The sequence below is a fragment of the Salmo salar genome, chromosome ssa13 (genome assembly GCF_905237065.1).
Source record: "Salmo salar chromosome ssa13, Ssal_v3.1, whole genome shotgun sequence".
Classification (NCBI taxonomy): Eukaryota; Metazoa; Chordata; class Actinopteri; order Salmoniformes; family Salmonidae; genus Salmo; species Salmo salar.
The window spans coordinates 44,311,267-44,336,573 of record NC_059454.1 but is presented as its reverse complement, the minus strand read 5'-3'; the positions used below and the strand labels follow the sequence as shown (position 1 = coordinate 44,336,573).

Sequence of the window (25,307 nt, the reverse complement as noted above, 5' to 3'; positions counted from 1 at the left end):
CAACACACCATATCACTTGTTGATGCTCGCTTCATCGAATTCAAACTCAACATCTGCTTTCTTTACGCTCTTTCTTCTTTTTCCACAGTACCTCCAATTTCCCCGGCGGCACGACCCAACCATAACCCAATATAAAGCGCATTCTTCGGATCTGACTCACTCTCATCCGCCATCTTCGACCACATGCCGCTTGGCTCGACTAAAAGTTATATCCACTGAAGTTCAACTTCATCAGAGTGACTTCCTTTCACTCACACTATATAAAGGCGATAATCATGATTCTATTGTTGATTATGGGTCCTCTCGAGGTCTCTTCATTGCCTTGCCACCCATGTAAACACCTGCTGACTTCCGTTAGTATGCATTGCGTGCATGTACTTCCATCATGTGCTCGTGCCATTTGGTCATTAGCAAACGTGTGTAGGCCTTCACAATGCATGCATACTAACTGAAGTCAGAAGGTATTTACATGGTTTGCGCAAGTGCCAGGTGATAGAAATTTCAACTTCAGTAGCAGCACCCTAAAAAGACAGGTAAACAATATTTTCCTGTGGATATTTGGTCTCAAATTTCACCCAACTGTAAAACCAACACACCAGACTACCGGGAAAGTAAATTCAAATGTAATTGTATTAAACATTTTGGCTTTAAAGAAAACTTTGACGATTTTGCAGTCATTCGTTTCAGGCTGTGTATATAGCCTACCAGAATCAGCCTGTCTGATTCATCAGCCTACCAATAGAGTAAAGTATAAAGGTTTAGAACAGGGCTCTTCAACCATGTTCCTGGAGAGATTACCCTCCTGTAGGTTTTCAATCCAACCCCAGTTGTAACTAACCTGATTCAGTTAATCAACAAGATAATTATTAGAATCAGATGCGCTAGATTACGGTTGGAGCGAAAACGTATAGGACGGTGTAACGTTAGCTCTCCATGGCCAAGGTTGGAGCCCTGGTTTAGAAACGCTATAAGCAAATAATTATCAAAAACTGCACCTCAGTTGCATTGGTAAGTATTGCCCTTCTTGGATCAAACGTACTAAAATATTTTACAATATATATACATTTTTTTTAAAGACATCCCTATCTGACCAAGCTGTTTGTTTTTAAGTTTGTCAACCGGAAACGGAAAGTACCACGAAAGTTTCAAAGGTCATTTCGAACTCGCAATGTGAGTTGGGACGGTGGCGGAATTAACTAATGTCTGCCTCTGCCTGCTCTTAGAAAGGTGCGTGCAGGGTGCGTGTCCCTAGTGTCCGCTTCGGTTGCCCGGGTAAGAATTCGCCTTTGACGCTTGTAAAAATGTGTGGGAATAAACATTAGTGACAAAGGTGGTATAAGTAGGTTCATGATCTGGCATAGTTTTCGTCTGTAGTATATTGTCGTGCGAGTTTGGTTCATACACGTTGATTCAACCCAGCTAGCTAAGTAGGATAGCTTACTTGCTAACCCTGTCTATTTAGTTAGGTTTAGGTGTTGGCTAAACAAGTCTAGCACGAGATAAGCAGACTGATTGTAGACAGTAAAACCAGTATTTTGAGAGATTAGGGGTGGCAAGCAGGCCGGGGGGTTGGGAGGAAAACGACGGGGGAGACGTGAGCCAGGAGCGGCCGATGAGTTCGGACCAGGGCGGAGAGCCGCGGCTGCTGCAGGAGGAGGGTGATCCGGGACCGAAGACCTGTGTGGAGGACGACACACCACTTGGGATCGGGGGAGGGTCAGGCGGCATGGTGAGTTGCGGCCTCTACTCTTACTAACTAGCTAAGCTAACGTCACCTAGCCAACACACCATCTCGTCCTAAGTCCCATTCCTACCACCATGATTTGTTGCCTGCCACTGCCTTTCCAAATAGGGTCATCATGCCTCAGTCATAGGCTCTTGAGGCCGATAATATTACCTACATTTGCCATGATTTCTGCTAACTACCAATCCGATTCAAATCGAGAACTGGGTTGAGGTTATTTATAGTTAACGTTAGCTAGGTATGTTGCCATATGTTTGGCTGAATTATTTATTTGCTGTCGTTCAATACGCCACACAGTTGGTTTGCTAGGGTAAATCAATGGAAAATATTGTTTGCAACGTTATCTTATTTTGCGTACAGAGTGATCATGAGTAATTAGTTAGCCAGCTAACGTTGGCTAACTAGCCAAGCGTTATCTGAAGCTTAGTGTAGCCATCTACTTTGGCAGCCATTTAATTTGCTAACCTAGCTAGCAGTAGCAGGCTAGGTAGCTAATTTTGGAGTTTGCCTAGTAATCATTATGCAGTGACAACTGTAATGCTATTTAGTAGACTATCGATTGGAGACGGCGGGCAGGCGCACGGATGCAGTCAAACTATGCAACCAAACCAGCAAGAAAATTCGCCGAATCAACGTTACCTAGCTAGCTAACATGCGTTGCAAATACACGGCCTATGCAGCACAGTCGGTGTCAGATGACTATATAGAAACTGGGGCTAAAGTAACGAGATGCAACCAGACAGCAGCAAGCTAACACTGCAAGTATGTTGCTACATATTAATTCGAGTTGTTTTGCTAGACAAAGGGACTGTCAGACGTATTGTGCACCGTGTAAGGTGTGCTCCTTAATATTTAAAATGATTTTGAAACCACAATGTATATTGAGATGTGACAGCTGCTCTTGCCAGGAGTAGCAGTTAGACTAGTACGAGAAGGGTGGATCATTTTGTAGCAGGTGGTGACTAGGTACGACCCCCCCAGTGGTAACGTTATGTGGCAGATTCTACTGCTTTTATCTAAAGCTAGCTCTGTGGACTCAAAGGTGAAACAAGATGACGACCCATATCAAATGCTTCATATGTATGTTAATGTTTAAGTACGTGCCTGGCATGGCCATTAATTAGCTAAGTATTTACTGATTCTGCTGTAGTTTGTCAAGCTATGGGCCGTAGTATATTTCTGTTTTCACAGTATTGTTTTTATTTGTGTCATTGTTGCTTTAATGTCCAACTTAGTAGCTGACATACTAAGTTGGACATATTTTGTCTGTCATATCCAGTAAACGTAACTGACAGCTCTGGGGCGGCATGTAGCCTAGCAGTTAATAGCATTGGCCCAGTAACCGAGCCGACAAGGTGGAAAATCCTTCGGTGTGCCTTTGAGCAAGGCACTTTACCATAATTGCTTCTGTTAGTCGCTCTGGATAAGAGCGTCTGCTGTATTACTAAAATGTAACGCTGGCTACACCTTTTTGGATTTGTGCCAAGCCTCTAAAGCCCATCCACACCCGATTTTAAAATGGTGTCATGTAACTGGGGATTGGGGATCCTCCCTAGACCGGACGAGATGCTCTTGTAAAGAATACTAATTTCCGAATTCCTATATTAGATTTTAGAACATGGGGGCGAGAGAAAGTGGCACATGCCTCAAGTATCCTCAGGAATGGTTAAGGGCTCAGTAGAAGGGGTAGCAGCAGCAACAAAATATCATTATATGTATCGCTTGTGTTTGAGATTGACAATGCTGCCTGCCAACAGCGATTCTGGGTTTGGGTTGGCGGTAAAAGCATACGGAAGAGAGCGCGCGCTCTGCGGAGACATGTCATGTGGGTCCATCTGCTAAGGATGTAGGTGGAGTTCAATGAGAACCGCATGTTGATTTTTTTTTAGAAAACAATCGACTTTACGCGTCGTCTTTTTTTTAAAACTTATTAACTACTGTGAAGTAAAACATCTCAAGTTCTGCTTCTCACTCTTGTTCGCAATAGAAGCTCGTTGGCGTTTTAAACGTTTATCCACAAAGTACAACAAAATTGTTGTTCTCGAGGTAAGCAACTTTATTTGATACAATGTAGGCAACACAACAAGCTGGCGAGTTGCAAGTGACTAAGGTTAATAGTGGATGGGGACAGCGCGCCATGCTTGCTTTGGCATTCTTGATCAGTGGTTGTACTGAAAATAAAAATGTATAAATCGACCACGAATTAAATTTGGTTCCCAATAGCTTAGTTACCTACTTGTTTATGAATCTTTCTGTTTTCGGTTTTGTGTGGATGTTGTGCTCATGGAAACAAATGTAATACTTCATTGAGGCGTTTAATTTGTATCAAGATTGATGTTATATATTTTTTGTTAAATATTTCTCCTGAATATGTTTATTTCTATCGGATTTACATTAGGGGATTATCCAATGTTATTACAGGGTAATTACAATTCATGTTCACATTACATGGTACTTTCATGAACACTTAACTTCTGCATTGGACCTTTATCTCAATATCAAATCATTTCTGTACCTTACTGTGAATATTTTTAAATTAAAATGGTCAAATGGAAACAAATGTCTTCTTAGCAAAGTCATTTTTCTAGTGGTGGAAAAAGTACCCAATTGTCATACTTGAGTAACAGTAAAGATACCTTAATAGAAAATTACTCGAGTAAAAGTGAGTCACCCAGTAAAATAGTACTTGAGTAAAAGTCTAAAAATATTTGGTTTAAAATATACCTAAGTATCAAAATAAAATTGCTAAAAAATACTTAATTATCAAACGGAAATATAGGAGTCATTTCAAATTCCTTATGTTAAGCAAACCAGATGGCACCATTTTCATGTTTTTTATTCATTTACGGAGAACCAGCTGCACGCTCCAACACTTGGACATATTTACAAAGTATTTGTGTTTAGTGAGTCGGCCAGATCAGTAGGGATGACCAGTGATGTCCTCTTGATAAGTGTGTGGATTTGACAATTTTCTTGTCCTGCTAGCTATTCAAATGTAACCAGTACTTTTGGGTGTCATGGAAAAGGTATGGTGTAAAAAGTATATTTTCTTTAGGAATGTAGTGAAGTAAAAGTTGTCAATATAAAGTGAACTACAGATATCCCCAAAAACTACTTAAGTTCTTTACACCACTGAATTTTTTTTCAAGCAATAATTTAGCTCGGACTGAGAGTTTGGAGGTGAAACTGAAAACATTATGTTATTGAGAGAGATGTTTGGGACTCTCTTAATGGTGTATTAAATAATTTACAGCAGGCCAAAATTCCTCCCCACCATATCAGGCTCACCTTTCAAGTGGCCTTTTCAGTGTGGAATCACACTGAAAATCACAGGAAAATTAAGTGTTTGACTGCACAGGGCCGTTTTTAAAGATTCAAAAATAAACTGGGAGAACAATGTGGAGCACTGCCCCAGGACTGAGTCTGGGAAACCCTTACCTAAAACAAGTCTACCTAGTGTGAGAAGCACAGACGAGTATATTTTCTTGTCTTTTGAGTGGTTGTGTGCACAATCAAAATGCTGGGTGTAATTCCCTTGTTTTAGGATGGGCAAGAAAATTGCACTGTATTTGACATGGAAAGAAATAAAGACAGAGGTGGCCAGTATGATGGCACCAATTTTAATGAACTATTTGCAAATCATTTACCGAAATGCATAGAGCAGATCAGCCTAGAGTGACAATACATCAGGATGCGTTACCGCAACGCATTTCAACTTGAGTGTTCCTCAGGCAGCATGAAAAAGGGAGACAGAAGTATGTCAGGATTGGGATTAATTCCATTTTGATTCGGTCTGTTTAGAAAGTAAACTGAAGTTGCATAAATAAAATCAAAATGCTATTGTTTTTCAACCCTGAAGTGTATGCTACTGTACATTTTTAAAGTGCATTTCCTCTCCCCCTGTTCCAAGGTCACCTCCAAGGGTGCTGGTCTGAACCCCAATGCCAAGGTGTGGCAGGTGTCTGTGGCCCCCGCTGAGGTCCCTGCTGACGGCCCTGACGGAGCACAGTGGCCCCCGGCTGACGTCACTGAGGGTGAGAAACGACACTTAACAACATATAATAATGTATGTAGTTTAGCAGACTCTTTTAGCCAATGCACCTTAGAGTGAATTGAGTGCATACATTTTTTTTGATTGTATACATACCTAGCGCTATACCAACACTGTACAGTTTACAACCGGGTGAGGACAGACTCGGAATAACCTGTATGGGAGAGAGGGTACGTTGGGTGTCATTTATAATCATTGATTGGCTATGCATAACACATTTCAGAACACATTTCCAGATCCTCAAAGCGCTTTTACATTGTAAGGAAAGCTCATCTTATCCACCACATCAATGAAATAACCCTTACTTGTCTCTGATGGGCTATTATGGCTGACAACAGAAGGAACATACCACAACCTATGCTGTACTATACATGACATCAATGCCACATGTACTGAAATCTATAGGCCTATTGTTATTGAGAACTCTCTTTATAAAACTGTGGGGCCAAGAGGGTGCAGTGGCACAGCAGCAACAGACATAGCCAGTCAAAATATCCACATTAGCTTACAAAAATCTGTTAAATTTATCACAAAGTTATGAGTTTAACAATAAATTACGACCCCTGTTGCACTCTTTCTGTCCAAGTGCAGACATTTCGGCAGTGGAATTTCGAACAGGCTACTAATAGGTTTTTACAATTATCACACATACTATTAACTGAAGAGTCAAACAATAAATAACACCACGGATGTACCCTCTCTCCCATCCAGGTTATTCAGAGTCTGTGTCCTCCCCCGGTTGTAAACCGTACAGTGTTGGTTTCACTATCCTGGAGGACAGCAGCTCCTCGGCAGCATCCACAGCTGAGATCACTGTGAACGGCATGGATCCCCCAGACCTGGGCTTCACCCCCACTGAGACCACTACCGACACGTCAGGTATGTAGCACAATTAACTAAACGACACTACCCATAATGCACCATATACAATAAAGATGGTTAAGATTAGTGAATCATGGCCACAAGGCTGCATGTTTCTCACTGACAAATTATAACACTTTTACAGATGCATTATTGCGGCAGACCTCTTCCGGATGTCTTTTCGGACCTCATGGAGTTTTCTTACCTACCTTAGTACATGCTAATGAAACACATGTTGGTTTGCAGGGGAGACCAAGCTGACAGAGGAAAGGCCCCTCTCATCAGAGAACCTGAGAGACTCCCTCAAGAAAGAACTGGAGTTCTGCTTCTCAAGGTGAGTACACATGTTCTAGGTTAGGTCTTCTACCTCTAGGTGAGTGTAATTGTTCCTATGTTTGTAACTGGGGGATAGTGCCTGAACTTGTCCAATTAAAACACACTAGTTTTGTAGTTGCAAAAATGTTGCTACACTATGCCTTACTGAATGACCCATAGTCTGATGGGGCTTTGGCTATGTGATTATATATTAAGTTAATTCCTTAGGATAAATGTAAATGTTTGATAGCCATGTATGTTTTATGATAATAACCTTTGACCCTCATTTGTTGTCTAGGGAGAACCTGTCCAAGGACCTGTACCTGATGTCCCAGATGGACAGTGACCAGTTTGTCCCCATATGGACCATAGCCAGCATGGAGAGCATCAAGGCCCTCACTACTGACATGGAGCTCATCCTGGACATACTCCGATGTAAGGAATTTAACTTTTGTTTTATTTGTAATTTTTGCTACTTTTGTGGAACCATGTACCCTGGTCCCAAATCTGTTTGTGTTTTCTTGCCTACTCCTATGGTCAATGTGGGACGGCACAAACAGCTCTGTGACCAGTCTAGGAACAAGTGGACTTGTGATTGAATGGTATTGATTATTATTATTTTTAAATGTTACGCACCAATGGCAATACTTTTAGGACAATGATGGAGTGGTATAACCCATTCAATTATAGTTACTGTATGTACAGTACCAGTCAAAAGTTTGGACACCAACTCATTCCAGGGTTTTTATTTATTTTTACTATTTTCTACATTGTAGAATAATAGTGAAGACATCAACTATGAATTTGCACATATAGAATCATGTAGTAACCAAAAAAGTGTTAAAACAAGTCAAAATATATTTTAGATTCCTTAAAGTAGCCACCCTTTGCCTTGATGACAGCTTTTAACACTCTTGGCATTCTCTCAACCAGTTTCACCTGGAATGCTTTTCCAACAGTCTTGAAGGAGTTCCCACATATGCTGAGCACTTGTTGGCTGCTTTTACTTCACGCTGCGCTCCAACTCATCCCAAACCATCTCAATTGGGTTGAGGTCAGGTGATTGGAGGCCAGATCATCTGATGCAGCACTCCATCACTCTCCTTCTTGGTCAAATAGGCCTTTCACAGCCAGGAAGTGTGTTGGGTCATTGTCCTGTTGAAAGACAAATCATAGTCCCACTTAGCGCAAACCAGATGGGATTGCGTTTCACTGCAGAATGCTGTGGTAGCCATGCTGGTTAACCTCTCTAGGGGGTGTGGGACGGTAGCATCCCACCTGGCCAACATCCAGTGAAATTGCAGAGCGCCAAATCCAAATTAAATTACTAAAAATATTTAGCTTTCATGAAATCACAAGTGCAATACATCAAAATAAAGCTTAACTTGTTGTTAATTCAGACGCTGTGTCAGATTTCAGAAAGGCCTTACGGCGAAAGCAAACCATGCGATTATCTGAGGACAGCGCTCGGCACACAAAACATTACATACAGTTACCAGCCAAGTAGATTAGTCACGAAAGTCAGAAATGGCAATAAAATGAATCACTTACCTTTGATGAGCTTCATATGGTTGCACTGACAAGACTCCCAGTTACACAATAAATGTTTGTTTTGTTCGATAAAGTCCCTTTTTATATCCAAAAACCTCAATTTTGTTGCCGCGTTTTGTTCAGTAATCCAATGGCTCAAATGCGGTCACAACAGGAAGACAAATTCCAAGTAGCATCCGTAAAGTTCGTAGAAACATGTCAAATGATGTTTATAATCAATCCTCAGGTTGTTTTTAGCCTTAATCGATAATATTTCAACCGGACAATAGCGTTGTCAATATAAAAGAAAAACAAGAAGGGTGCGGTCTCGGTTGCATGCAGGAAACGGCTCTGGGGACATTCCACTATCCACGCACTCAATGTGGTCATTCTCCCTCATTTTTCAGAATAAAAGTATGAAATAATGTCTAAAGACTGTTCACAACTAGTGGAAGCCATAGGGAATGGAATCTGGTTCCTATCCCTTTAAATGGTGGATAGGCTTTCATTGGAAAAACAGCCATTTCAAAATAATGGCACTTCCTGGATGGATTTTTCTCAGGTTTTCACCTGCCATTTCAGTTCTGTTATACTCAGACTATTTTAAGTTTTATAAACTTTGGAGTGTTTTCTATCCAAATCTACTAATTATATGCATATCCTAGCTTCTGAGCCTGAGTAGCAGGCAGTTTACTTTGGGCATGCTTTTCATCCGGAGGTGAATATAGTGCCCCCTACCCTAGTGAGATTAAGTGTGCCTTGAATTCTAAATAAAACACTGAGTGTCAACAGCAAAGCACTCTCACACCTCCTCCATGCTTCACGTTGGGAACCACACATGCGGAGATCATCCGTTCACCTACTCTGCGTCTCACAAAGACATGGCGGTTGGAACCAAAAATCTCCAATTTGGGCTCATCAGACCAAAGGACAGTTTTCCACTGGTAGAGCTTTTTTTGCTGCAATTCGACCATGAAGGCCTGATTCACGCAGTCTCCTCTGAACAGTTGATGTTGAGATGTGTCTGTTAATTAAACTCTGATTTCTGAGGCTGGTAACTCTAATGAACTTATCCTCTGCAGCAGACGTACCTCTGGGTCTTCCTTTCGTGGGGTGGTCCTCATGAGGGCCAGTTAATTGAATTGAAATGCATTCCAGGTGACTACCTCATGAAGCTGGTTGAGAGAATGCCAAGCGTGTGCAAACTGTCATCAAGGCAAAGGGTGGCTACTTAGGAGAATCTCAAATATATTTTAATTTAACACTTGTTTTGGTTACTACATGATTCCACGTGTGTTCATAGTGTTGCTGTCTTCACTATTCTACAATGTAGAAAACAGTAAAAATAAAGTAAAATCCTTGAATGAGTAGGCGTCCAAACTTTTGACTGGTAATGTAGATGGATAGTGATGTAATTTCTGACCCTGTTTGTTCTTGTTCTCAGCCTCTCCAATGGTACAAGTGGATGAGAAAGGAGAGAAAGTGCGTCCTAATCACAAACGCTGCATCATCATCCTGAGGGAGGTTCCTGAGACAACACCTGTAGAGGTCAGACGACCGTGTTAAAACCAACATATTACCATGTTACAGCCATGGTTACATTACTCTTACAACAATTCTTTTAACCACTTTATAACCAATATGCAATCATGTTACAACAATATTTGTAGCCAGTGTTATTATTGTAAATGACAAGGTGAATTGCTAGTAGTACTCCTAAGTTACAATGCTGGCACATTTGCTGTATTTGAGCAGCAACTCGCCTACTCTTATATATATTTTTTCCCCTCAGGAAGTGGAGTCTCTCTTTAAAAATGACAACTGTCCAAAAGTGATTAGTGTGGAGTTTGCGCACAACAACAACTGGTACATCACATTCCAATCTGACACTGACGCTCAACAGGTAAGCCGGATCTGACTGGCGTATAAAGTAGTCTTCAGGCTTCTAATTGGTGTAATGGGCGTTAAGCAGGTATCAATCCCAATTTTGTTGAGAAGACCTATGGAATTTCTGCCTGTCTGTTGTCTTTCTCTCTGTTCAGGCACACGGATATCTAAGAGAAGAGGTGAAAACATTTCAGGGAAAACCTATCATGGTGAGTTACATAACACAATCAATCACATGTAATTTAAGAGTGTCACTTTCCTTTATTAATCTCTCTTCCCTTCGCAATCATATTGTGAAGCCAAAGACAAATTTCCACATTTTGTTTCGTTTCACAAGTTTTTTTTTAATTTATTTGATTCGATTTTTTTCTAACTTCCAGGCGAGGATAAAAGCCATCAACACGTTCTTTGCTAAGAATGGCTACCGTAGCATGGATAGCAGCATGTACACTGCCCAGACCCAGTCGCAGTACAATCCTAACCTGTACATGCAGCACGTGTACAGCCCTCAGCAGCAGTACCCTCTCTACGGCATCGTACCACAGACCTGGACACCCTCTCCTACACCCTACTTTGAGACTCCTCTGGTGAACATCAACACTCAATATATTATCTTTATGGTGTTAACTGTGGTATAAATGTATAATATTCAAATTATTTGGTAAGTTTCAGCGCACTATAAACTTTATCCTAGTAAATTGTGTCAACTGTAATTTCATTCGGTGAGTCTTATTGAGAAAATCCTAAAGAGATCTTCCTATTAATGAAATTGAGAATGACAAAATATTATAGATATTTCTTGTTCAACAGTGACCTGTATAAATGTGATTTGATTTGAAAGGTGGAAGCTTGTGTAATGAATAGTAACTCTCCTGCACTACACTGCGACTGACCGTGTGCTTCCAATCCCGCTGTGTGTGTGTGTGTGTGTGTCTCGGGGTTGGGCTGATCAGACCAAAAGGAAAAATTAAGTTTAAGAATATTGACAATGAAGTATTCTTCCTCCTTTTCCCACATCTCCAGGCACCATTTCCCAACAGTGGCTTTGTGAATGGATTCAGTTCTACTGGACACTACAAAACTGCCAACAACTCCCTTAATATGACTCGGCCCTATAACAGAAACCGGTACGTTGAAAGTTGATCTTGTATTCTCTCTGAAGTGCCGTGAGTGGTTTCAAGTTGTCTTTCTGTGGGTGAAGATGCTTTGAACCCGTACATGCCAGTTTGTGGATAAACTAGAGTAAAATTTGTAAATACTTTGTGCCATTATCTCCCTTCGTAGAATAAGGCTACAGCCGCACAGAAATTGTGTGGAAATTATGGATTGATCCAGTGGTTTTTCAATTTGAGATTATCCGTTCAAAAACGCACAATCGTTTCGCCTTTTTACTTATGCAGCTTGTCGGGAAAATGGTTTACTTGGATTGAACCTTTGACTGACAAAAACAGGCAATTTATGAATGCAAATACGAAGTATTATTTTTTTTGTCCATGCATCTCTGTGGCCGTAGCCTAATGGCATATATCCTTACATAAAACCACAGATTTTGCATTTCCATATTAATAGTGTGTGAGTTGTTGAATGAACCAGTCCAAGGTAAGGTTTTGAATTCACCACCTGTTCTCTTACTGTCTGTCCCCGCAGTGTACCCCTCTATTCAAGAAAGAATGTAATAAATGCCTTCAGGTACAGCCATTATACTGCATATCAGCTTCATCGCTTCCCCATCTCTTGCAATACCACTGACAGCTTTGTCAGTTCATAGCTGTTTATAACAGTTTAGGTACTACTACACTGTTGGAGCTAGGAACACAAGCGTTTCGCTACACCCGCAATAACGTCTGCTAAATATGCTACATCAAATTTGATTTTGATTTGAACAGTTTAGCATTATCCCATGTCTTACTATTCTAGTCTACAGCCAAATGACTAAATCTATAACTGGTCTTAGCTTTGACAGCCAGCGCATAACAGTTCAGCTAATACTTTCAACATTGACATATCGGATTTGTTAAGTCATTTGACAGCTTCGGTTTGCAAGATGTTTAGAAGAGTTAATAATTGGTGGAAAAAGTAATAATTAGTGGAGTAAAAGTAAAGATGGCTTAATAGAAAATGACTCAAGTTAGTGAGTCACCCAGTAAAATAGTACTTGAGTAAAAGACTAAAAGTATTTGGTTTTAAATATACTTGTGTCAAAAGTAAATGGCATTGCAAAAATGTACTTAAGTATCAAAAGTAAAGGTATAAACCATTTCAAATTCCTTATATTAAGCAAACCAGATGGCAAAATAAATGTATTGATGGATAGCCAGGGGCACACTCCAATACTCCAACAATTTACTGTTGTGTTCAGTAATGTGGTGTCGTAGCTCAGTTGAGTATTGAACACTGTTGCTTTAAGAATGTATCAGACACGTTGTATGTGAACGGAGGTGTGAGGATTGGATGAGTGAGTTTTGTGAGTTAACATTTTGATCTGAAGTAAAGAAGTTCAGTTTAATTGCACAGCAAGCCTCTGCATTTGTAACATTTACAAATTAATCATTTGTGTTTAGTGAGTCCTCCAGATCAGACGCAGCATGGATGTTCTCTTGATAAGTGTGTGAATTTTTCCTCTCAAAATGTTATGATTACTTTTGGATGTCAAGGACAATGTATATGGATGAAAAAGTACATTTTTCTTTAGGTATGTAGTGAAGTAAAAGTTGGCAAAAATATAAATAGTAAAGTACAGATATCCCAATAAACTACTTAAGTAGTACTTTAAAATATTTTTACTGAAGTACTTTACACCACTGTTTAATAACAGTTTTATAGGCTATAGCTCAGATAACAGTTCTAACTATGACTTGGCTCCTATCCACATTGATCTAGCTAGCTCTCCATTTTGTCATTTAACCATTTCTCTCATCCTGACTAACCATCCATTTTATTTCTTTTCATTTATCTCTTAGTTTCATTATAAATGTTTCCGTAGTACAGCTGTACTTTGGTAATGTAGTCATGCTACCAAATAAATGTCCTTTACTAAGAGGTGAGGGGAAATTCCTGTGACCTAATCTGTTTCATATGATGACTTTATAAATAAGACGGCTAGCTACTGTAATATGGAATGGAGATTTGGTCAGCCAAGAATGATTGACTGGTAACTTTTCCTTTGCGAACTGCCATTTCAACCTGAATAAGAAATAACCTTATTTTAGCTGGCGAATTGGTACGGATACCCACGTTAACTTTGCAGGGTATTTTTTTTTAAATTGAGAAATGCCTCCACCACTTAACAAATGCATGTATTTCTAAAGATGAGTATTGGGCAGACATAATGATTGGCTTATTCTATTGTACTCTTGTGTCATGTCACTGACACTGGTTGGACCTGATGACACATTGATGTGCATAGAGGGAATACAGTCTTTGGAGGGAATGGGTCTCTCTGTTTCTCCTCCTGTGCTCACACCTAACTGCTCCTCTCCCTCCAAAACCCTGAATCTCCGCACCTGTCCCGACAAGTGCAAAGATTAATATCTGAAGTTCTTTAAGCATGGGCTTGAAAAAAACAATGCATGAATTGAAAGGGGGTGGGGTGTTTGTAATACTCTTGCAAAGTTAATTTCAGCCGACACTTGTCTTAGTTTTCTTCGCACATCCGTTGCATGTTGGCGTATATATCATCAAATGTAGGCCTAGATGCTGCATGCTATTTGTATCCCCACCACGTCCCAGTTGTGCCAAGATTAGCCTCTGTAACCCTGGGTCGTATTTATTAGGGCACACGTGAAGCCCCAGTTGGGGAGACCAGGCGAAGTGGCCCCTGTTCCCCTGGAGAGCTTGACTGGCCTGAGGAGTCCCCAGCCCCCCACCACCGGCCCTGGACCTCTGCAGACCCAGACACCTCCAGACCTGAACTCAGCCTTCCCCCACATCTCCACCTCCTCGGACCTCAATGATGACGGAAGCATGGCTGGACGCGGAAGGTGAGCCTGACACTTATGAACTTTTTTGTTGTTTTCATAAAGGTCTCTCGGGGGGGCCTCCCGATTGGGGCAGCCGTTTAAGGCACTGCATCGCAACACTTGAGGCATCACTACAGACGCAGGTTCGATCCCAGGCTGTGTCACAGCCGGCCGTGACCGGAACACACATTTGGCCCAGCATCGTCTGGGTTAGGGGAGGGTTTGGCCGACCAGGATTTCCTTGTTCTATCGCGATCTAGCAACTCCTTGCTTGCAAGCTGACTTCGGTTGCCAGCTGGACAGTGTTTCCTCCAACACATTGGTTCTTCTGGGTTAAGCAAGCAGTGTGTTAAGAAGCAGTGCGGCTTGGCAGGGTCGTGTTTCGGAGGACGCATGGCTCTCGACCTTCACCTCTTGAGCCCATAGGGGAGCTGCAAAGACGGGACAGGACTAACTACCAATTTGGATATAACGAAAAAGGGGTAAAAGGAAAAAATGCATCTCTCTCAATCTGGTATTATGACAGAACACCGTGAGGTCCTCAGGGATGGTATTACCCCCCTAATGGAACAATGACATTCTGTTTTTGAAGTGGTGAATTCTTCCGGGTCATCTCAGACCTAGTGATGACAACTTGATGTGCAGGAGGGGAAAACAGGCTGTGGCGTGTGATTGGCTTTGGGTCTTTTCCATTCTCTCCTCCTTGTCCTCTACCTACGCTCCCCCTCGTCCTCTACCTACGCTCCCCCTCTCCCCTAAGCTATGATCCTTCACACCTGTCCCGATGAGCGCTAAGATTATGAGATCTGAAGGTCTGATATGGAGAATGTTAAGTCGGTTAACGGAACACTTGTGTACTAGTTTCTGAACCACTTCTAAAAAACTCTTCTGTCCTCGATTACAGAAGGACGACATACAGAGGCACAAGAAGGAGGAGAGAGGATGAGCGGATTACGGTACCGTTGCAAGACGAATGACAGTTACTATGTGGACTTAGTTGGCTTTTGCATAATAGATTTAATCTGGACCAAACCGGTTATCAACTCTGTCTTGCCTTGTTTTCCTTGCTTGCATGTCTTTTTTGTTTTTAAGCTTATTTTGTTAGTATGTACATTTGAGTTTGTATGGTGCCAAATGTAAGTGTTCTCTTTGTTTTCCCCCTCCAGAGGCCCATACCCCTGGCTGAGGTAAAGGTGCCAGTCCCTAAGTTTGACCTGGCCGCTACTAACTTCCCCCCGCTGCCGGGCTGTGTGGCCAGTACACAGGGAGAGCCCCTACTGGAGAACAGGATGTCAGACGTGGTGCGAGGACTGAACAAAGACAAGGTACAGACGGGATCCCAATGGTTAACGCCTTGCTACCACACTCCTATCACTTCATTTTGGGCAGAATCCTAACTTGAGATGCATACGATCAACTCAGACTTTTTGCGTAAATCACAAACTGGAGTTTCACATGCAGATCTCAAGTTAGTTTGGGTGTTGTTTTTTTGCTCATATGCTGACTTCAGTCTTACCTTACTCTCTACAGACGCCGGAACAAGCAAACAAGGAATCCAGCAAGGAAGTGGGTGCCGGACCTGTCCCAGCCCCGACCCCAGCCCCAGGACATGAGGAGGCAGTGTGTGTCTCTAATCTTGCTCAGCTTGCAGCCAAACCTGCTGCACTCCCCCACGGAAGCCCCATCCATGCACCTGCCCCCAGGTAAGGGAAAATAGGCTGAAGTCTGTGCATTCTTTTTCAGAGGGTTAGAGTGTAATATCACTCTTTGTGTATAGAGATTTGTCGGTTTACATTTTATTTAGCAGACGCTCTTATCCAGAGCGATTTACATTAGTGGGTGCATACATTTTTGTATGTTAGCTGGTAATTCTGCTCCTAGCAATTTCGTTGAAAGATTGATCACTGGCTAGCCTCAAGTCAATCAGATGTAAAGCTAATGTCACAGGTGAATTCTAGACTTGCCTTGTTAATATTAGTGATCTGCCAATAAAGTTGTACTGAATTGACTAGAATCGTCAATAGAGCTCAAAGAAGCATACCAAGGTCTGCCTCAGTCATAATGACATTAAAACTAACTGGGTTGAATGGGTCTTTCCTTTCCTTCCTGCTTTTTGTTCTTCTGTAGCGTACCCCATCAGGAGAAGAAGTGGGAGAAGGTGGAGAGGGTAGCAGAGCCCCCAGCCCCCAAAGTGACCCCACCCACACCTGCTCCCTGTGCGGCCAACCCATCCGGACTCCCCTCCACACAGCCAGCTATGCCTGGCCCCAAGCCTCAACCCAGCACAGTGTCCTCCACTCCAGCTACACCCAGCACCCCAGCCACCACCGCTACCCCTGCATCAGTGGTGAGGCACCAAAGATAATCCTGTACCTCTAATCTAGCCATTTAGAGATGATTGCTTTGTTTTACATTGGGATTGCTTCTTCATTTTATGAAACGTAATTGGTTTCCGTTCTCTACCTGAACTCTTAGATCTACATCTGTTCCTCTGAACTCATTGTTCCGTTTTTCTGATTCTTGTTCAGGAGCCCCGTAAGCTTAGCTATGCCGAGGTGTGCCAGCGAGCCCCCCCTCCGGCCCCCCCAGCCTCGGCCACCCCTTCCCCGCCAGCCCAGCCTCTGCGTGAGCTGCGCGTCAACAAGGTAGAGGAGCCAGGCTCCAGCTCCACCACCAGCTCAGGCGACCGCCCCAGGGGAGACCGGCAGGACAAAGCCCAGGATAGGGACGGTGGCTGGGAGTGCAAGGAGACCCGTCCCCGTGATCGGGACCATCGGGACCGGGACTCCCGGGATGGAGGCTACTACCGCAGCAACGGGCCCTCCAGACAGGGAGGCTACGGGGGCCTCAAGTTCCGTGAACAGAGACGGGGCTCCCAACCAGCCTGCCGCAGCTCCCCTCAAGGAGGCCCCCGACACACTGGCAAAGAGCAGAACATCCCCCCGGTATCGCCAAAGTAAAACTTCCGATATGAATAACGAAAACAAACAAAAGTATGAAATATATACGTGGATATAAATATATAAAAAATGAAATGCATATAAAAGCAACAATCTTAACGGTAGCCGCCTCCTCCTGTCTGCCTCCTGGAGCATTGTCCCAAAGAAAGAAAAAAAGCTTTGTGAAATGACAATGAAATGGAAGCCTGGGGACATCCAGGAGAAAGAGGGCAAAAAAGAAACTGAACTTTCACAGTGATTTTTAAAAAGGAAAAAGATCTCATTTAGGCCTCGTAAACAAATGTATTCACAGAATTTAAAATCAGTGATTTTAAAATCAATGTGCTCTCTTTGGAGGCTGTTTCATTTTCTTCTCTAACTGAGGAGAGGTGGGGCATTTGGGCCCTGTATTAAGGCCCTCTGCCATTTTTTATTTTAAAGAATAGATGTTGGTCTGCAAGAAACATATGCACTAAAGAAAAGAGCATACATGTCGTATACACATACAAAGATATCACTAACAACGCAGTGACGATGAGACATTTCTTTTTTTTTCTTGTGAGCGTAGGTTTGGCAAGGATGAATGACTAGATAAGCTGGGTTGATTAATTAAGATGTCTGTTAATGCATTGACTGCTGCTAAGCAAACAGATTGGGACAGAGTGCTACAGTTCAGTTTGCTGTTGCACTGAATTTCATGGAACGAACGAGCGGCTCATTGTGATTCTAACATTCTAGAATCGGAATCGATGACCTGAAATTAGGCCGTTAGAGATGATCCTCTGTTTATTCATTGAAAATAAAAAAGATATAATTTGAGGCTTGGTAATTATTGGCTCAACTATGTTATCTGTAAAAAGGTCAACAAAATTATCGGTAACAATCAAGCTACAGTTTTATGTCGGTGGTTTTTGCCCAGAGCTGGAAGGCTCTTGTTTGCGGAAGGAAGGGTGAATTATTATAATATTTTTTTTAAGCTGAAATCCACTCTGGGTAGGAGCAGCGCAACGCGCGGTCCGACTCGCAGATCGCAGTCTCCTGGTCCAATGCTGTTTATTTGAAGTTGTTTCATCTATTTTTATCTTCATTTCCTGATTTGTCTGGATTTCCCGTCTTCTAATGGATTCAGTTCATACATACTGATAATCAGTCAGGCTCTCTGTTTACAACTTACTATTCACAATGGGATTGTAGCTTAGTTAGGCTATTTTTATGGAAACCTAGGGAATAGATATGTTGATGTGGCCTGGGTGCCAGTCTGTTTCGGCTCTCTTGCCCTAACTCCTTATGTAATTGTCATGTTTGGCTTAACAATGACAGCAATGGTGTTGGCAAGGGCACGAACAGATCTGAGACCAGGCTAAGGTCGATGCAGTCAAACCTGACTGCCTGTGCTTAGGTTGATGAGTTGACTGGAATGGTCTTGGCAAGATCTTGTTGGTTTCTCCACATCAATGCAGTATATTCAGGTTTAGCAACACATTCTGTGTATTGTAAATATAAATAAATGATGGTATAGCAATATCATTCAGAAGTAGGCTGAATGCTGTTAGCTGAGAGTGATTTAGCTAGCTTATATAATACATTTGGCAGCAACGTAAAGGGGTTAAACGATAACAGACCATTTCTATGTGCTATGTGCCAGCTGCCTACGATCCTAGTTGACTTGGTAGGGTAAAAGCTTTGTGTGCGTCCCAAATGGCACCCTATTACCTATAAAGTGCACTACTTTTGACCAGGGCCCTGGTCAAATGTAGTGCATTATATAGGGAACACCGTGGCATTTGGGACGCACAAAGAGTTGAATCGCTCGGCAAGGTTTGCTAGGTAATGTAGTCCTTTGGGAAAACTTTGTCCCAGTTTAAACTGAACATTAGAGGTGTAGTTGCCTATGCTGTATCATTATTAACCCTTCACTAGAGGTGTGTGCGGGAGAATGTATTTGTTCTAGTGCTGAACTTCCAGAGAAGGGGAGGCTGGCATTTGTCAGACTGGTATCTATCCACCACTGCAGATTTTGTGCTTTTTAGGGTGAGTTTGCTGTTTTCAAATTTGATAAAAACGAAGAACGAAATTTGACTTGGGTATTTGAAGTTTGAACTTACTGGACAACGTTATTTGCTTTTTACATTTTATTTATTTTAATCCTACTGTGCAACGCTTTTTCCAATCTTGGTAGGCTGGTTTCCCCAAAGTTGTGTGTGAAATCGCATTGGCAAAGAATCACACATTTGACATATTGTTTGAGATTTCAACTGAGAGAAATACTTGATGCATTGACTTGGGGTTTAGTAATGTAGTTATAAATGATTTAACCAATCACTGAGGCTTTTATTTTTTTTTCATGAGTTTTGAGCAGCTAGTGATCTAGTGTAATGAAATAAATGCACTTGTTTAAAAAAAAAAAGAACATCTTACTGTTTAAGTAATGTGAAATCATTTTAGAAGCATATGGTAATGACATTGAGGCAGACAGGCTTGTGAAAATCTACAGGAATAGCTTTTTTTTTCTCATGCTTGGCATTTTCTTTTGTTCATTTTTGGTTTGGGGTAGCAACAAGGAAATATGGCAATGGATCAATTAAGTGTTTGAGACACTAAATTCTAAAACTCTGTATGAAATGTCATAAATAAATTATTTTGATTTGGCTTTTGAGTTCTGACCTTTTTTGTTGTTTCAAAGTACACTGAACAGAAATATAAACGCAGAATGTAAAGTGTTGGTTTCATGAGCTGATAAATCCCAGAAATGTTCTATATGCACAAAAAGTGTGCGTTTCAAATTATGTGCACAGATTTATTTACATCCCTATCAGTGAGTTTCTCCTTTGACAATATAATCCTGACAGGTATGGCATATCACGAAGCTGATTAAACAGCATGATCATTACACAGGTGCACCTAGTGCGGCGGACAATAAGTCCACTTTTAAAATGTGCCGTTTTGCCGCACAAAATGCTACTGATGTCTCAGGTTTTGAGGGGGCATGCTGACTGCAGGAATGTCCACCAGAGCTGTTGCCAGATAATTTAATGTTTATTTCTCTACCATAAGCTGCCTCCGTTTTAGAGAATTTGTCAGGAAGTCCAACTGGCCTCACAATCGCAGACCAGGTGGAACCACACCAGCCCAGGACCTCCACATCCGGCTTCTTTACCTGCGGGATCGTATGAGACCAGCCACCTGGACAGCTGATGAAACCGAGAATTTCTGTCTGTAATGCCCTTTTGTAGTGAACATTTTATTCTAAATGGCTCCCCAGTGGGTGGGCCTATGCCCTTCCAGGCCCATCCATGGCTGTGCCCCTGCCCAGTTGTGTGAAATACATAGATTAGGGCCTAATTAATTTATTTCAATTGATTTCCTTTTATGAATTGTAACTTGGGTTTATATACTGCAAAAAATAAAGGGAACACTAAAATAACACATCCTAGATCTGAATGAATGAAATAATCTTAATACTTTTTTCTTTACATAGTTGAATGTGCTGACAACAAAATCACACAAGAATAATCAATGGAAATCCAATTTATCAACCCATGGAGGTCTGGATTTGGAGTCACACTCAAAATTAAAGTGGAAAACCACACTACAGGCTGATCCAACTTTGATGTAATGTCCTTAAAACAAGTCGAAATGAGGCTCAGTAGTGTGTGTGGCCTCCACGTGCCTGTATGACCTCCCTACAACGCCTGGGCATGCTCCTGATGAGGTGCGGATGGTCTCCTGAGGGATCTCCTCCCAGACCTGGACTAAAGCATCCGCCAACTCCTGGACAGTCTGTGGTGCAACGTGGCGTTGGTGGATGGAGCGAGACATGATGTCCCAGATGTGCTCAATTGGATTCAGGTCTGGGGAACGGGCGGGCCAGTCCATAGCATCAATGCCTTCCTCTTGCAGGAACTGCTGACACACTCCAGCCACATGATGTCTAGCATTGTCTTGCATTAGGAGGAACCCAGGGCCAACCGCACCAGCATATGGTCTCACAAGGGGTCTGAGGATCTCATCTCGGTACCTAATGGCAGTCAGGCTACCTCTGGCGAGCACATGGAGGGCTGTGCGGCCCCCCCAAAGAAATGCCACCCCACACCATGACTGACCCACCGCCAAACCGGTCATGCTGGAGGATGTTACAGGCAGCAGAACGTTCTCCACGCGTCTACAGACTCTGTCACGTCTGTCACATTGTGTTCAGTGTGAACCTGCTTTCATCTGTGAAGAGCACATGGCGCCAGTGGCGAATTTGCCAATCTTGGTGTTCTCTGGCAAATGCCAAATGTCCTGCACGGTGTTGGGCTGTAAGCACAACCCCCACCTGTGGACGTCGGGCCCTCATACCACCCTCATGGAGTCTGTGTCTGACCGTTTGAGCAGACACATGCACATTTGTGGCCTGCTGGAGGTCATTTTGCAGGGCTCTGGCAGTGCTTCTCCTGCTCCTCCTTGCACAAAGGCGGAGGTAGTGGTCCTGCTGCTGGGTTGTTGCCCTCCTACGGCCTCCTCCATGTCTCCTGATGTACTGGCCTGTCTCCTGGTAGCGCCTCCATGCTCTGGACACTACGCTGACAGACACAGCAAACCTTCTTGCCACAGCTCGCATTGATGTGCCATCCTGGATGAGCTGCACTACCTGAGCCACTTGTGTGGGTTGTAGACTCCGTCTCATGCTACCACTAGAGTGAAAGCACTGCCAGCATTCAAAAGTGACCAAAACATCAGCCAGGAAGCATAGGAACTGAGAAGTGGTCTGTGGTCCCCACCTGCAGAACCACTCCTTTATTGGGGGTGTCTTGCTAATTGCACCTGTTGTCTATTCCATTTGCACAACAGCATGTGAAATGTATTGTCAATCAGTGTTGCTTCCTAAGTGGACAGTTTGATTTCACAGAAGTGTGATTGACTTGGAGTTACATTGTGTTGTTTAAGTGTTCCCTTTATTTTTTGGAGCAGTGTATAATCACCCATAAACACCAGTGACACAAACATCAACTTAAATATGGCCTCCAATTAGAGACAACGACAACCAGCTGCCTCTAATTGGAGGTCATGCCAAACAAAACTAATCTAGAAATACAAAAACTAGGAACTAAACATAGAAATACAAAAACAGACAAACACCCCCTGTCACGCCATGACACACTCTACCATAGAAAATAACAACTTACTATGGTCAGGACGTGACAGTAGCTTAAGAAACAAGTTTAATCAAATCAATAATGTGCTAGTAACACATGACATTCATATTCTGACAATCTCAGAAACTCAATCAGATAATACCTTTGATGATACAGTGGTGGCAAAACATGGTTATAACATCTACAGAAAAGACAGAAATGCCAAAGGTGGAGGTGTTGCCATTTATATTCACAACCACATTCCTGTAAAGCTTACAGAGGATCTCATGTTAAATACTGTTGAAGTAATATGGCTACAGGTTCATCTGCCTAACCTAAAGCCCATTCTGGTGGGAAGCTGCTTTAGACCACCAAGTGCTAACAGTCAGTATCTGGATTACATTTGTGAAATGCTTGATAATGTATTTGATATCAACAGAGAGGTATATTTTCTGTGTGATTTAAATATTGACTGGCTTTCATCAAGCTACCTACTCAAGAAAAAGCTTCAAACTGTAACTAGTGCCTGCAACTTGGTTCAGTCAACCTACCAGGGTAATTACAAACGGCACAGGAATTAAATTATCAACATTTATTGATCACATCTTTACTAATGCTGCAGAAATTTGCTTTAAAGCAGTATCCAAATCCATCGGATGTAGTGATCACAATTTTGTAGCCATATCTAGGAAAACCAAAGTTCCAAAGGCTGGGCCTAATATAGTGTATAAGAGGTCATACAATAAGTTTTGTAGTGATTCGTGTGTTGATGATGTAAAGAATATTTGCTGGTCTGTGGTGTGTAATGAGGAGCAACGAGATGCTGCACTTAACACATTTATGAAATTGCTTATTCCAGTTACTTGTAAGCATGCAGAAATTAAGAAAATTACTGTAAAAATGGTTAAATCCCTTTGGATTGATGAGAAACTTAAAAATGGTATGGTTAAGAGGGATGAGGTAAAAGGAATGGAAAATAAGTCTGGTTGCAAAACCAATTGGCAAACGTACTAAAAATGTATAAATCATGTGAATAAACTGAGTAAAAAGAAGAAACTATACTATGAAACAAAGATAAATGACATAAGGAATGATAGGTTTGAAGCACCTTAAATGACATTTTGGGCAAAAAGGCAAACTCAGCTCCTTCATTCATTGAATCAGATGGCCCATTCATCACAAAACCCACAGATATTACCAATTACTTGAATGTTTTTTTTCATTGGCAATATTAGCAAATTTAGGCATGACATGCCAGCAACAAACGCTGACACTACATATCCAAATATAACTGATAAAATTATGAAAGACAAGCATTGTAATTTTGAATTCCGTAAGGTATGTGGAAGAAGTAAAAAAAAAAAGATTGTCGTCTATCAACAGTGACAAGCCAAGAGGGGTCTGACAACTTGGATGGAAAATATTGCCACTCCTATTTGCCATATATTCAATCTAAGCCTACTAGAAAGTGTGTGCCCTTAGGCCTGGAGGGAAGCAAAAGTAATTCCCCTACCCAGGAATAGTAAAGCCCCCGTTACTGGCTCAAATAGCCAACCAATCAGCCTGTGCCCAACCCTTAGTAAACTTTGTTTTTGAGCAGATACAATGCTATTTTACTGTTAACAAATTGACAACAGACTTTCAGCACGCTTATAGGGAAGGACGTTCAACAAGCACAGCACTAACACAAATGACTCATGATTGGCTGAGAGAAATTGATGATAAAAAGATTGTGGGAGCTGTTTTGTTAGACTTCAGTGCGGCTTTTGACATTATCGATTATAGTCTGCTGGAAAAACGTATGTGTTATGGCTTTACACCCCCTGCTATATTGTGTATGAAGACTTACCTGTCTAACAGAACACAGACGGTGTTCTTTAATGGAAGCCTCTCCAACATAATTCAGGTAGAATTAGGAATAACTCATGACAGCTGTCTAGGCCCCTTACTTTTTTCAATCTTTACTAATGACATGCCACTGGCCTTGAGTAAAGCCAGTGGGTCTATATATGCAGATGACTCAACACTATATGGGGCAGCTACTACAGAGAGTGATATCACTGCAACACTTAACAAAGAACTGCAGTTAGTTTCAGAATTGGTGGCAAGGAATAAAAGCATTGTATTTGGGACAAATCATTCGCTAAACCCTAAACCTCAACTAAATCATGTAATAAATAATGTGGAAATTGAGCAAGTTGAGGTGACTAAACTGCTTGGAGTAACCCTGGATTGTCATGGTCAAAACATCTTGATACAACAGTAGCTAAGATGGGGAGAAGATCTGTCCATAATAAAACGCTGCTCTGCCTTTTTAACAACACTATCAACGAGGCAGGTCCTCTAGTTTTGTCGCACCTGGACTACTGTTCAGTCTTGTGGTCAGGTGCCACAAAGAAGGACCTTGGAAAATTACAATTGGCTCAGAACAGGGCAGTTCGGCTGGCCCTTAAATGTACACGGAGAGCTAACATGAATAATATGCATGTCAATCTCTCATGGCTCAAAGTGGAGGAGAGATTGACTTCATCATTACTTGTATTTGTAAGAAGTGTTGACTTTCTGAATGCACAGAGATGTCTGTCTAAACTACTAGCACACAGCTCGGACACCCATGCCAAGACATGCCACCAAAGGTCTCTTCACAATCCCCAAGTCAAGAACAGACTATGGGATACGCACAGTACTACATAGAGCCATGGCCACATCAGGTAACTGATGCAAGCAGTAGAATCAGATTTTTTTAAACTGAACAAAAATACACCTTATGGAAAAGCAGGGACTGTGAAGAGACACACACACACTCAGGCACAGACACACATACACATGATAAGACATGCACTCTACACACACGTACAGATGGATGTTGTATTGAAATATGTGATAGTGGAGTAGTGGCCTGAG

At 42.0% G+C, this 25,307-nt stretch overlaps 1 protein-coding gene across 4 annotated transcripts; it reads left to right on the top strand.

The window, feature by feature from the left end:
* The first annotated feature begins 1,172 nt into the window (after positions 1 to 1,172).
* larp4aa (La ribonucleoprotein 4Aa) lies at positions 1,173 to 19,935 on the top strand. Of its 4 annotated transcripts, none has more exons than XM_014135731.2 (17): positions 1,173 to 1,729; positions 5,655 to 5,778; positions 6,507 to 6,674; positions 6,903 to 6,990; positions 7,270 to 7,406; positions 9,946 to 10,049; positions 10,294 to 10,404; positions 10,544 to 10,597; positions 10,769 to 10,975; positions 11,412 to 11,515; positions 12,036 to 12,077; positions 14,162 to 14,368; positions 15,252 to 15,303; positions 15,514 to 15,672; positions 15,878 to 16,050; positions 16,475 to 16,694; positions 16,876 to 19,935. In XM_014135731.2, the coding sequence occupies exons 1-17, from the start codon at positions 1,613 to 1,615 to the stop codon at positions 17,305 to 17,307; spliced, it is 2,499 nt and encodes an 832-aa protein (XP_013991206.2). In that variant the 5' UTR covers positions 1,173 to 1,612; the 3' UTR covers positions 17,308 to 19,935. The 4 variants fall into 4 exon arrangements, with proteins under 4 accessions (XP_013991206.2, XP_013991208.2, XP_013991209.2 ...); XM_014135734.2 differs by lacking the exon at positions 1,173 to 1,729 and adding an exon at positions 2,459 to 2,506; XM_045693305.1 differs by lacking the exon at positions 1,173 to 1,729 and adding an exon at positions 3,580 to 3,790.
* Positions 19,936 to 25,307: the final 5,372 nt, after the last annotated feature.